Below are 12,343 nucleotides of genomic sequence, written 5' to 3' on the forward strand. Positions count from 1 at the left end.
CGGGGTCTGTGCGGAGGCCCCCGTTCCCCTGGGCCCGGTGTGTCTGCGTGCAGCCCACACGGGAGAGCGTGCAGGGAAGTGCACGCTGGGGTTGGAAGGGCACCCCCCACCCTGCGGGCCGCGACCCTATCAGTCCCAGCACCCGGCCCGGCTTCCTGCCCGGGGTCTTCCTGAAGGGAAGGACCGAGTGACCAGGAGGCCGCAGGGTCCGGCACAAATAACGCCCCTGTTTCATTACCTAGAAGTCCTTCCTTACAAACTCCTAAGCATGTGGTTCTGTGACGTAACACTGTCACACCGAAGCACTCCCTGTGACACGTTAGGTGAGACGTTCACACTGCTGTCCGTCTCGTGGGGGACGTTCACGTCCCCTCCCAGCCACACTCGGCGGCGTCCCCTCTGCTGAATCCAGTGCTTCCAAGTCCTGCTTGCTCCGTTCCAGCCGCTGCTCTCGCTGCCCGAGATGGTTCTGGAACCGGTGTTTGACCCCAGGCCAACGCCCGAGCCACGGAGACACGCGGAGACGGGGCGGTTTGGTGTGGGGTGTGTCTCTAAGTGGCTGAGGGAGGGGGCTTTCCCCTCCGGAGCGGTGCTGAGGTGTAGGTGTCACTTACGCTTTCATCGCTAACTGAACTTGGACGACCGGATGGACTGCCCTAATGCAAAGGGTGCCGCCGTTATGAAATGACAAAAGGGGGGTGGAAAAAGGAGGTGAGGGCTGCCCTTGGCGCCGTGGGGGCGAGGGTGGAGCCTGACCCCAGCGCGTGGGTCACAGCACGGGAGACAGTCACAGAAGAACACATCCAGGAGGCTGTACCACCCGGCTCTGAGGCCGTGGGTTTCTGCGCGAGATCGTGAAAGTGCTTCCGGGCGTGCTTCTGCCATTCGGCAACGCCTGCCTGCCCCCACTTGTCCCGGGCTGTCGGATTCCTGGGGGCAGAAGCTTGGGGCACTCGCTCGCTCACCTGGCAATCCTCACTTCCTCGTCTGCTTGAAGTCTGCTTCCTGCTTTGGCAAGCTCCCCCGGGTGTCACCGTGGTCACCGGGTTTCTCAACCCAAGCCAGACCTTCGGCACCTGCTTGCTGGGGGGTGAGGGATCCCCAAGACCCGAGGTCGCCACGTGAATACAAGAGGGAATGAAGTGCGGGCCACAATAGAGAAACATGCAAAGTAGGAGGAGTTACAGGGAAGGGGCGAGGAATTGTGGTGGGAAATGAAGAGAAAGTTCCCAGAGTAGATCACAATTAATCTGGGCCTTGAAAGATAACACTCACAATGATGATACTATGACTAACAATAATGACCCATTTTACATTTCAACACTTAACGTTCATGGGCTGCTTATTGTTTAATTGAGGTGTAACTGACATGCGACATCATGTGAGTTTCAGGTGTGCAACACAGTGATACAGTACTGTGTGTTGCAAAATGATCACGGCAGTAAGTCTCGTTAATTCTCATCAGAGTTACAGAACTTTCTTCTTGTGGTGAGAACTTTTGAGACCTACTCTCTTTGCAACCTTCAAATACACCACATGGCATTTTTAACCATGGTTGTCAGGCTGTACATTATGTCCCCGTGACTTACTTATAGTATACCTGCAAATTTATATTTTGACCCCCTTCACGAATTTCGCCCCCCGCCCCCCTCTGACAGCCGCCAATCGGTTCTCTGTGTTACCGACAGCTCATTACACGCTCGCCACTCTGACCGAAGTGCTCTGTGTGTGTCCACACAGTTAGCCCTCACAACGGCTCTAAGAAATGGGTGTGCAATCCTCTCTCCTTTATAGAGAAGGGAGTCACTCAAGGGCCGGAGGCCGGGGCCAGCGTCTCCGTCCTCGGCATGGGGCAGAGCGGGACTGCACGCCCGACAGCCGGGCTCTGAGCCTTGTTCCCCAACCGCCCCGCTCTGCGTCCCAGCAAATGGGGTTTCGGGACAGGCAGCAGGGGGGACAGGAGCAGAGGCGAGGAAAAGGAGAAGTACGCGATGTGTTCTCAGGGCGGTCCCGAGTGCGTTCAACACGGGAGCATTGGCTGCTGTGTGGGAGCCGAGGGTGGAGGAGCTGGAAGACACGAGTCAGGGAGGGCGCCGGCGGTGCCACGGTCATGCTTCAGGCTCGTTTCTGGGCTCTGGAGCACCCGGGCCCCCGCACCGGAGGGAGGATGACACAGCCCTGCCTCCGCATTGTTAAGTTTACCGTCCCTCACCCCGGAGACGTCCCGGCCTCCTTCCCGTGCCTCGGACCCAGCCCGCTCCGCCCACGCTGCTCAGCGGGAGTCACCTGTGCCACGAACATTTTCCTGTCCTGTCTGTCCTGAGCCGAGTGTCCCTGGGTCTCCCTGTCCATGGGTCCCGTCACTCCTGCTCCCCCGGTTGCCTGTGGCCATCCGAGTGCCCGCTATTGGGCACAGCCAGCTCCGGACCGGGCCAGCTGACCTGTCACGACTTCGTGAGCACTTCGAATGCCATCTGTGCTCCTCGCTGTCGTCCCGGACAGTGTGACGCGGCACAGCCCGGGGACCGCGCCCGATCACGCAGATCAGGTGCCTGGAATCCCTGCACAGCTGCCGTCTGCAGCTCCCTAACAGCACGGACACTGAAAGCATCCGAGAGAGAAGGGTATTTGTTTTACCCATGTTTTCAAGACTATAAAAACAACTCAGCGTGGTTTCCACTGTCCAGCTAGCACAGGTGACCAGACATGGAGCCTGCAAAGGTCGCCTTACCCTGCGGATGCCCGGAGGTGGACGGAAGCTCTCCCACTGTCCTGGTGTTTACCGCGGGCCTACCTGCTTCCTGACCGACTCCGCCTGCAACCCTAGAGACCCGCATGAACTGAGAAGTTCACTAAACAACAACAACACAACTTCAAAAAATGACACAAAGTGCACGATGGCCATGGATCGCGGGCACCTTGTCGTGGATAAACAGACCGTGTGGGAGGAATGGGTTCAGGGACTCACTTCTGGGCAGTTTGGAAGGCGGATCACAGGGGAGCGTCTCCGCGTCAGCAGTCTGTCCGGATCAGGTGGGGGAGTGGCCCCGCGCTCTGTGTGGCGGGATCGGAAGGTGCAGCTGAACTTACGGACAACATTTCTACTGAAAGAGGAATTCTGAGCCCTTGGTTATCCCCTGGAAACCAGACCAGGGGCTCCGTGAAGGACCACACTCACGGGGCAGCCGAGTGTGCAACACAACCCACAACAGCAGCAGCCAGCCCTCCCTCTGCCCTTGTCATCCCCCCACGAACCGGCAGCCTGTTGAAGAGTGAACAAGGGAGAGGTACAGCTTCATTCGTGCATGACCTCAGGAATGGTCGGATCCTCTAATGCAGCAGTTCATACATTGTGAGACCCAAGGTTCTCTCTCTTTTTTAAAAAAATATTTTATTTTATTTTTTAGAGAGGGAAGGGAGGGAGAAAGAGAGAGAGAGAAACATCAATGTGCGGTTGCTGGGGGTCATGGCCTGCAACCCAGACATGTGCCCTGGCTGGGAATCGAACCTGCGACACTTTGGTTTGCAGCCCGCGCTCAATCCACTGAGCTACGCCAGCCAGGGCTCCAAGGTTCTCTCTTTATAGGAAAAGCTGGTAGGTCGCCTTTCACTGGAAGGACAGGTTAGATACAGGGTATAATATAACCTGTCTGCACTGATGATGATGGCAGTGTCATCGTTGTGAAGGAGTGGGAATAAAAGGAGGGTGCATTACAAGACCGTAACGGGGCTCGTTACGTGACCCGTGTTGGGAGACGGCAAAGCTGCCAGGTGTCTGCACTCAGACAGCTCTGTGTCCTCGGTCTGTGAGCGGTTCTCGCCTCGAGAGCGTTGCTCTTGTTCTCAGTTCGTCGGAGCTGCAGACCACGCTGCGATGTTTCGTTTCGTTGCTTTGCTTTGGTTACTAGGCAGCTCAGCTAACACTCAAGTACAGTGGTTTTTCACTCTGGCCGCTGCTGTTCCTCTGACTTTATTTGAATGTGCCTTCTATGCGCTTTTATTGTAAACTGCCGCGTATTCTTGTCAGAAGGGGTGTTGGGTGTGCGTTCCCAGTCACGGCCCCTAAGCCCCTGAGCAGCGCCTGGCACTCGAAAGGTGCTTAACACTTACTGAATGTATGAACTGCATTTCACTTGTCTGTGGGTGGCAGGGATGGCCACTAAGGGAAGGGCGAGTTGCCACTAGTCCGTGAAAAGGGCGCTCAGGCCCCCAGGCATGGATTTGGCAGAGCTGGGGTCACGTTTTCTGACGGTCATTGAATCCTGAGCTTCAATGACCTGGGTAAGACGCAGCCGTCTGAAGGAGTGAGCACGTGAGCGCTCCGGGGTTCCCCAGGGAGTGCACTCGGTCGTCCCGTCCAGCCCGCTGCGGCGTCAGCCCTGCCCAGCTGAGGCGCGAAGCCCAGAGCCGGCCTGTGCAGCACAGAAGCCGTGTGAACAGAAGCTCGGTGCACAGATCGCCTGTGTCGAGCCCAGTGCAAAAATCTTCGTTTAAAATACATGAGAATCAGCCCTGGCTGGTGTGGCTCAGTGGATTGAGTGCCACACTGGTGAACTCACAAGGTCACCAGTTCGATTCCCAGTCCGGGTTCATGCCTGAGTTGCAGGCCAGGTCCCCAGTAGGGGGCACATGAGAGGCAACCACACATTGATGTTTCTCTTCCTCTCTTTCCCCATCCCTTCCATTCTCTCTAAAAATAAATAAATAGGCCCTGGCTGGCGTAGCTCAGTGGATTGAGCACGGGCTGCAAACCAAAGTGTCGCAGGTTTGATTCCCAGTCAGGGCACATGCCTGGGTTGCAGGCCATGACCCCCAGCAACCGCACATTGATGTTTCTCTCTCTCTCTCTCTCTCCCTTCCCTCTCTAAAAATAAATAAAATCTTTAAAAAATATAAAAATAAATAAATAAAGTCTTTTAAAAAATAAATAATAAAATAAAATACTTGACAATCTGACAAACTGGGTAACAAACCACGTAATTCTTGGTCCGTTAGCATTGTTCCCAGAGTAGAAATGAGAAGAAAACAGGGAGAATCAAGGGCAAGTTTGGAAGAAACAGACTCCACATTGGTGGCGTGACGGCTGATGGGCGCCTTGCCCCTCTGCACCGACTGCATGCCGGTTCACGTCACTTTCCTCGTCCCAGGGACTGGGAAGCTCGGGGAACCAAGATCCGCTAGTGCCATCTGTCCCTCCAGAAACTGGGGGCCGAGGAGGGACGAGGCTCTGCCCCTGGTGGCCCAGTGCGTCGTCACCAGCCGTGCTGACGCAGAGCCAGCACGTCCTCCTCACTTTGTCGTTTCCCCAGCGTCTAGACAGGAAGCCTTTTGAGGGCAGACGCCTGCGAGGGCTTTTGGGAGACCCAAGGCCGAGAGCAGCCGTACTCTGGGCTCAGGGTCTTCCTGCTCCTCAGGCAGCTCTGCCCTGGGGTGAGGGATGGATTTTAACTTTCCCTTACAACTGAGACACCACCGACAACCAGAAGAGTCCTTACCTTAGCCTCTAAGTCCATGAACTTGGACGGAAGAAAAAGAATGACCTCCCTATTGACCTCTGAAATTTAGCATTTCCTTCCATTATGAATGAAAGGCATTGAACCACGGCGAACCAGCGGGACTTGTGATGGTTGCCAATAGGAATCAGATCTTTTCACGCCCCGTGGAATGTCACGGGCATCTCAGAATGCTGTCTGCGATCTTCCCTGCTCTGAGATTGCCGCCGCCGCTGGGAGATGGCTGCTGGCTCTCGTTTCGGGCGTCGACGGACACATACATGACTCTAGTACAATTTTTAAAAATAGTTCAGTATAATGGATTCTCTTTGTAACTCAGTGTGTCTTATTTTATGCATTAAAATGCACAAGGTTATCCGTCTTTTGGCACAAAGATTAGAAAAACGAGGTTAAGAAGCACCGTTTAAAGAGAAGGGTCCATAGCCCTGGCAGATGTAGCTCAGTGGATTGAGCGTGGGTTGTGAACCAAAGTGTCGCAGGTTCGATTCCCAGCCAGGGCACATGCCTGGGTTGCAGGCCATGACCCCCAGCAACCGCACATTGATGTTTCTCTCTCTCTCTCTCTCTCTTTCTCCCTCCCTTCCCTCTCTAAGAATAAATAAATAAAATCTTAAAAAATATTTTTTAAAAATTTTAAAAAAGAGAGAGAAGGGTCCCTTCAGACGTCATGAACCTCTCACTATGGCTGTGGTCCATAAAGCAACGGAGTGTGGGTTTTTCTGAAGCTCAACAAAGGGCGTTGAGCCTCTCAAGCAATGAAAGGAAATCTTGGGACTAAGGGGTTCACGTCAATTGGATAACAAAATGGCATCCTAGACAGTATATTGATTCCATCGGCTACCACCTCTGCATTTCATCATTCCGCATCTGCCCAGGGTTTTATCAACCCACAGCCACCTCCTTGGTTGGGGGAGGGACAGATTGAAGGTGATGGCCGCCCGACGTCACTGATTAGGGAAATAAGTAGGAAAATAAGTGCTTTCAATTAGCACTAAACAGAAAGGGGGCTGCACGCACGGGCAGCCCGACGTCCCTTCACACCTCTCGAAACAGTCAGTTTTGGGGGTTTCCGAGTTAATTGTGAAGATGGCAGCTAGCAGTGGAGGGCTTGTCCTGCTAACGTGTTTTTAGGTACGAGGGTGCACATGAAACCCAGACCTTGGTATGTCCAATCCCTGGAGGCACAGACTCCAGACTAGGAAAATCCAAGTTTGGGAACTGAGGCTTTTAGAAACATGGGAAGACCAATTTAATAAAATGTAAAATCGTATTATGTCACCATGGGAGAAAATGCAAACGTCTGTCCGTGGAGAACATTCTGTCTTTTCTGAAATAACGCTGCAGCCACTCTCGGGCCAGGGAAACAGATGCTGTTTTTATTGTCTTTTCTGCAGGCTTTGAGCCGGCTGGGCTGGGCTGTGCGTGGCCTCCCTGGGGCCCTAAACATGCCCAAAGGGGAAGATTACCTCCTGTGAGTCCCTGGATCTCTCCCCGTCGCTGTTCCCCAGGCCCCTCGGGTTGGAGGCCCCTTCCGCTCCGCAGCAGCGAACCGTCTGGACCCAGGCATCACTCAGAGCGATCTCTGGCACGGCCTCAGAAGAAGACACGCTTTTGTTCCAGACGGATGTCAGAGGCCGGGGCCGGGCCTGGTGACACCGCCTCCCGGGCGGCTTGAGGCTCTCGGAGCCTCCGACAGTGGGACAGCGGCCTTTTGGGGCTCCCTCTGCTGAGCAGTGTGACACAGTGAAAAAAGGGGAGGAAAGAGCCACAGGCCACACGGTGGCCAGGGAGATAGGAGCAGAGTGCTGCTGAGCACGTGCGGTTGCTGCCGGACTCCGCGCTCAAACACGGGGACGCGCGTGCACTCATGGAGTGAAACGTCGCCTGGGGCCTCAGGAACCAGAGGGAAATGGCCCAAGACGCCAGCCTGAGCTCCTTCCAGGAGTCGGAGTGGGAGGTGATCCTCCCGGTCCTGTACCGAGACCGGGCCGTTCAGAACGTCGAGGAGGAGAGGATACGGTATGCTGTCCCTCGGCCGGAGTTGGGGGGTGGGGGACATCCCATGGGCTTCTGGCTTTTCTGCTGGGAGCCCGCTCCCAGGAACTTCAGCTGGCTCTGTGACCCCTCGCTTACTCCCCTCAGCCTCTGCCCTGCTACGTCCCAGTGACGGGCGGTGGGGCGAGAGGACCTTCTTTTTTGTGATGGATTTGCCCACTTTGCATGAGTGACTCTGGGGCCACTGCCAGGCTCCTGCGCAGGCTTCGGGGCAAGCCCTCCAGCTTGGGGTTTCCTAGGTTATCTTTGGTGATGCCGGAAGGCACAAAGAGAAGCAAAAAAGCAGCTTAGAAACAGTTTATCTGCTAGAATCCATTTCTCTCTCTCCCTCCTTTTTTTTTTTTTTTTTTGCTTGCTTGGGCTTCTTTGGCTTCCAGGTTGGCTGCGAGGAAAGGGGAGAGCAAGACAGGAACCTGCCGGGCCTGTTCCTGCTGGTTTGTCAATAGGGAGCGGCTTTGCTCCTCGTCTCCCGGCCGCAGAGCTGTGGGGTGTTCGTTAACATTTGATAAAGCAGGGCTGGGCTGTGCCCAAACGCTGTCCACTGTCCACTGTCGTCCGTCTCGAAACAGACTCAGGAGAGTAAACAGCTGCTGTGGCTTTGTTTGTCCGTGTTCCCGGAGGACTTGAGGCTGTTGACGGGAGAGACCCGGTTCTTCTTGCTGACGCATGTAAAGAATCACATATCAGCAAATCTAGTAGTGTGTAATCAGTTTATTAGTGGCCCGTTTCCATGGAAGAGAACAGGACCGGGTAGAGTGGGGGGTGAAAGGCAAAGTTTCAGGGCAAAGCAGGGTGAGGAAAGCAAGAGAGCCTGGAGACCAGGGTGGCGAGCCCCTGGGCAGCCTGAGGCCGGGTGGCCAGAGGCCCTGTGGCCCAAGAGCCAAGAGCCCCCCAGAGAGAGAGTGAGAAAGTGAGTTCTTTGTTCTCAGGACTTATGTAGCTGGTAGGATTGGAGGGAAAAAAGTCACACATTGATTGACGGGTAAATGTGGCGCCAGCTTTCCTGGGGGAACGTGACTACCCAAACTCAGGGATAAATGGGGTCTGTCTTATCTTGCTCCAGTCTCCATTTGGTCATCCTGTTGTAAAACAAATAGGTGACTGGAGGCAGTTAATTAAATTTGGGGCACTTTCCAGAGTTATTTATGGGCTTTTTCTGCAAGCATCAGGGACTATCTCGTAAAACAGATAGTGACCAAAGGTAGGCAATTCACCAAAGTTGTTTTATGGGCTTTTTCTCTGGGCACCGGGGACCCTCTCCCACATTCAGGCCTTGGGATGAGAGCACAGTTTCAAAGCTTTCTTCCCCAGATAGTGGAAATGTTACATGGAATTTCAAGGACTTCCCTTCCTTCTTGCTAACATGGTGTTTCTTGTGATGTTGGAACTCCTGGTGATATTATCAGACCAGGCTCAGGACAGCTGAGTTAGCGTGTGAGACTTGTCTCCTTCCTCCTCCCTGCCTCGGTTTACTGTTTATTCCACCTAATTGGTAAAAGGCGTTTCCTGGCAACCAGGGTGCTAGATGCTGGCCAGCGACAGTGTTGCAGTCTCAGAGTTCTTCCTGCGCTGCCTCCTGCCTCAAGGCCTGGAAGCAAAGCCGTGGGTCAGGCTTTGGCTGTTGGTTTGTCTTCAAGGGCAGGACTCTTCCAGAGTCTGCCAGGACCAGTGCACCCAGAAAATGAACCTCTGGACGACCAAAGGCTTAAGGAATGGGAACTGTCCCGGTCAGCGGGATCTGTCCTCACCATGTGTCCCCAGACTCTCTGAATGTGCTTACACTCTCTTCCCCAGAGAAAGGGATCGCCCTGACCACGGGGTCGGGGGGGTGGGGTGGCGGTTTCTTGGATGATTAAAGATCTTTCGGTGACTTAGAAACCTCATCTTGGGTGTCAGCAAAGACTGCGTCTTGGAGTTGGCTTCTCTTTTCTAAACGCAGATAGCAGAGATATTTCAGTGTTCTGGTTAACGGGGCATCTTGGGGGCCCCTTTGCACTGGAGCTATTATCTAGGGCAAGGAGGCTGGAGCACCCATAAAAAAATAGCAAAACAAAGCACCAGCGAAATAATTTTATCAGGCAACTAATGGCGGTAGCAGGCATGTCCGCTGTGTGTGTGCACGTCTTTGCACGCCTTGCATGTTAGAATGAGTGTCATTTTCTGCGCTTTGCCTCCCCCCTCTCTTCTTTCGCTGTTCTTGCTCGCCATCAGAGTGCCCTTTGGGCATGAAGGGAAGAACCTAGATCAAGGTAGCAGCTCACTCCTCCGGGCCAAGCCTCTTGTTTATGCTTTGCCTTTCAACCCTCACAGCCACCCGGGAGGCGAGGTGCTCTCCCTTCCACCACTGAGGAAGCCTCTGAGCCTCTTGTTCCACCGCCGTGGTGGGGCCTGGGGCTGGTGGGGGGGCAGGGGGTTGGACGCCAAAGCCCCTTCTCTCTCACCCTTGAGGAACTGGTGGGGCCCTGGCCGTGGAGGAGGGTGTCTGGCGTCTGAGCTTCCACGCAGCCAGCTCTTACTGAACTCTCTGGGCCGCAGGAAACTGAAGACACGCCTGCAGCAGCTGCGGTGGAGAGGCGCGAAGAGAGCGGGCCAGGAGTACGCGGAGAAGTCGTGCGCCCGCTGCCGGCGCGCGCTGGGGCTGCTGCTGAACCGGGGGGCCGTGTGCCAGGGCTGCAGCCACCGCGTGTGCTCCGAGTGCCGCGTGTTCCCGGGCAGGACCCGCGTCTGGAGGTGCACCGTGTGCTACGAGGGCAGGTGAGGACGGCGGGACGCCTCGCAGGTGGGGCGGGACCACCTCCCATCCAGTAGGTACCTGCGTTGTACAGACAGCCTGCCCCGGAGTTACCACCTAGGGAGACGTGGAAGTCCCTGTAATTCAAAAATCAATTTTATTGTATAAAAAAGGTTTTATGTTTTTTTTTTAATTTACCAAAGTTTGTTTGCAAGGGCTAAGCATGGGCTCCCAGGGAGCTAAGATTCATTTGGGCTTTTTTTTTTTAATATTTTATTTATTTATTTTTAGAGAGGGAAGGGGGGGAGAGAGAGAGAGAGAGAGAAACATCAATGTGCGGTTGCTGGGGGCCGTGGCCTGCAACCCAGGCACATGCCCTGACTGGGAATCGAACCTGTGATGCTTTGGTTCACAGTCTGCGCTCAATCCACTGAGCTACATCTGCCAGGGCTTCATTTGGGCTTTTGATTAGTTAGGTGCCTTAGCTTTCTTAGAGCTTCACGTATGTCCTCCGGGAGAAGGGGAGTGCCTGGTGGCAGGGGCATTAGTGTGACCCTGTGCGGCCCTGAGCTCCTTTTGGAAGGAGCTCAGCGAGCCGTTACTGGGCCCGCCAATGAAGACCTGGGTATGCTTCCCGTTAGTGACAGACTGAACCGACATTTACGTTAGTCTTTTGGTGTTGTGAGGTTGTAAAAAATATTCACATGGAATTGTTTCTTTCTAAACATTTTATTTATTTTCAGAGAGAGGGGAAGGGAGGGAGAAAGCGGGAGAGAAAGATTGGTGTGTAGTTGCCTCTTGTGGCGCCCCCTCTTGGGGACCTGGCTGGCAACCCAGGCATGTGCCCTGGTTGGGAATTGAACCTGCGACCCTTTGGTTCACAGGCTGGAGCTCAGTCCACTGAGCCACAGCAGCCAGGGCAGAATTGGTATTTTTGTACTACCCACTTCGAAAATGGAAAACGAACTGCCCACATTGGGCTTGGGCTCCCCCTGTTCAGAGCAAGCACAGGTTGGTCGTCAGTCCTGAACATCCGAGGGAGTGTGTTTCTGGTTGCTGGGGACAGCGTGCCCCAGGTCTTCGTCAGACCCAGGGGACGGGAGCAGGGGTCGCCTGCCGTGCATCTCCAAGTGCAGTCACAGCCTGGGGGTCTGGAAACGCATCTCAGTATCGCCACAGAGGCAGAGCGCCTGGCCGAGGCCGGCAGAGGCGCTCACAGGTGTGCATGGGGCTGGGTTTCCTCTCTCCCCGCACCCCCCCGCCGTGGCGGGGATCATGGTGATTGCACACCCAGACACTAATCTAAAATTTCCAGTCCCTTTGCTCGGCCTGATCACTGCAATCGCTCCCCCGGAGAAACCTGAGGTTGTCCAGCCAGATTTCTTCAGTCCAGAGCCGCACACCTTCCGTTTCTCCAGCGGCCGGAGGAGGTGCACCGGCTCCCATCAGGGCCCCCTCCGTGCATCGCCTCTCCTTTGATCCTTTGGTTTGTGGAAGCCGCTGCCCTCAGGCTCCACCCAGCTCGAGAGGAAAAAGCAAAAACAGTTGCTGAGACGAACCCTGGCCACCCACGTGCTTGTGTAGGTCTGGGCTCTTGAGAGGATAGGTGACCATCCCAAATAATCTCTCCGAAGATCTTAAGATTGCCCTGGCCCGGGTGGCTCGGCTGGTTGAAGCATCGTCTTATAAACTGAAAGGTCGCAGGTTCGATTCCCGGTCAGGGCGCTTACCCGGTTTGCCGGTTCCGTCCCCAGTCGGGGCACGTGCGAGACGCAACTGATTCATGTTCCTCTCCCACTCTGTCTCCTTCCCTTCCTGTCTCTCTAAAAGTCAATAACCACGTCTTCGGGTAAGGGTAAACAAAAACCAGATCTTAAGATCTTCCTCCGGTGTAATCAACCACCTGTATTTGAAGTCTGGTGATCAACATTGCTTGGTAAGATATTAAATTCTTCAGCATGTTTGTCTCCTAATAATTCAACTACCAGCGAAAAAAATCAAAACAGGAGGACAGGGCCCAGCCCGTCCCCAAGGATGCCGGCCG

The 12,343-nt window shown here is 54.7% G+C and overlaps 1 protein-coding gene across 3 annotated transcripts in view; it reads left to right on the forward strand.

Moving 5' to 3' along the window:
• SYTL3 (synaptotagmin like 3) overlaps positions 1-12,343 on the forward strand; it is a 77,317-nt gene that overhangs the window by 2,889 nt on the left and 62,085 nt on the right. For all 3 annotated transcript variants that reach the window (XM_045844069.1, XM_045844068.1, XM_045844070.1), the window contains exons 2-3: positions 6,908-7,532; positions 10,104-10,322. In XM_045844069.1, the coding sequence (XP_045700025.1) occupies positions 7,423-7,532; positions 10,104-10,322 (329 nt within the window). In that variant the 5' untranslated portion in view covers positions 6,908-7,422. The remainder of the gene's footprint in view (positions 1-6,907; positions 7,533-10,103; positions 10,323-12,343) is intronic.

Source organism: Phyllostomus hastatus, unplaced genomic scaffold (assembly GCF_019186645.2).
Source record: "Phyllostomus hastatus isolate PE091 unplaced genomic scaffold, TTU_PhHast_1.1 phas_contig_40, whole genome shotgun sequence".
Lineage (NCBI taxonomy): Eukaryota > Metazoa > Chordata > Mammalia > Chiroptera > Phyllostomidae > Phyllostomus > Phyllostomus hastatus.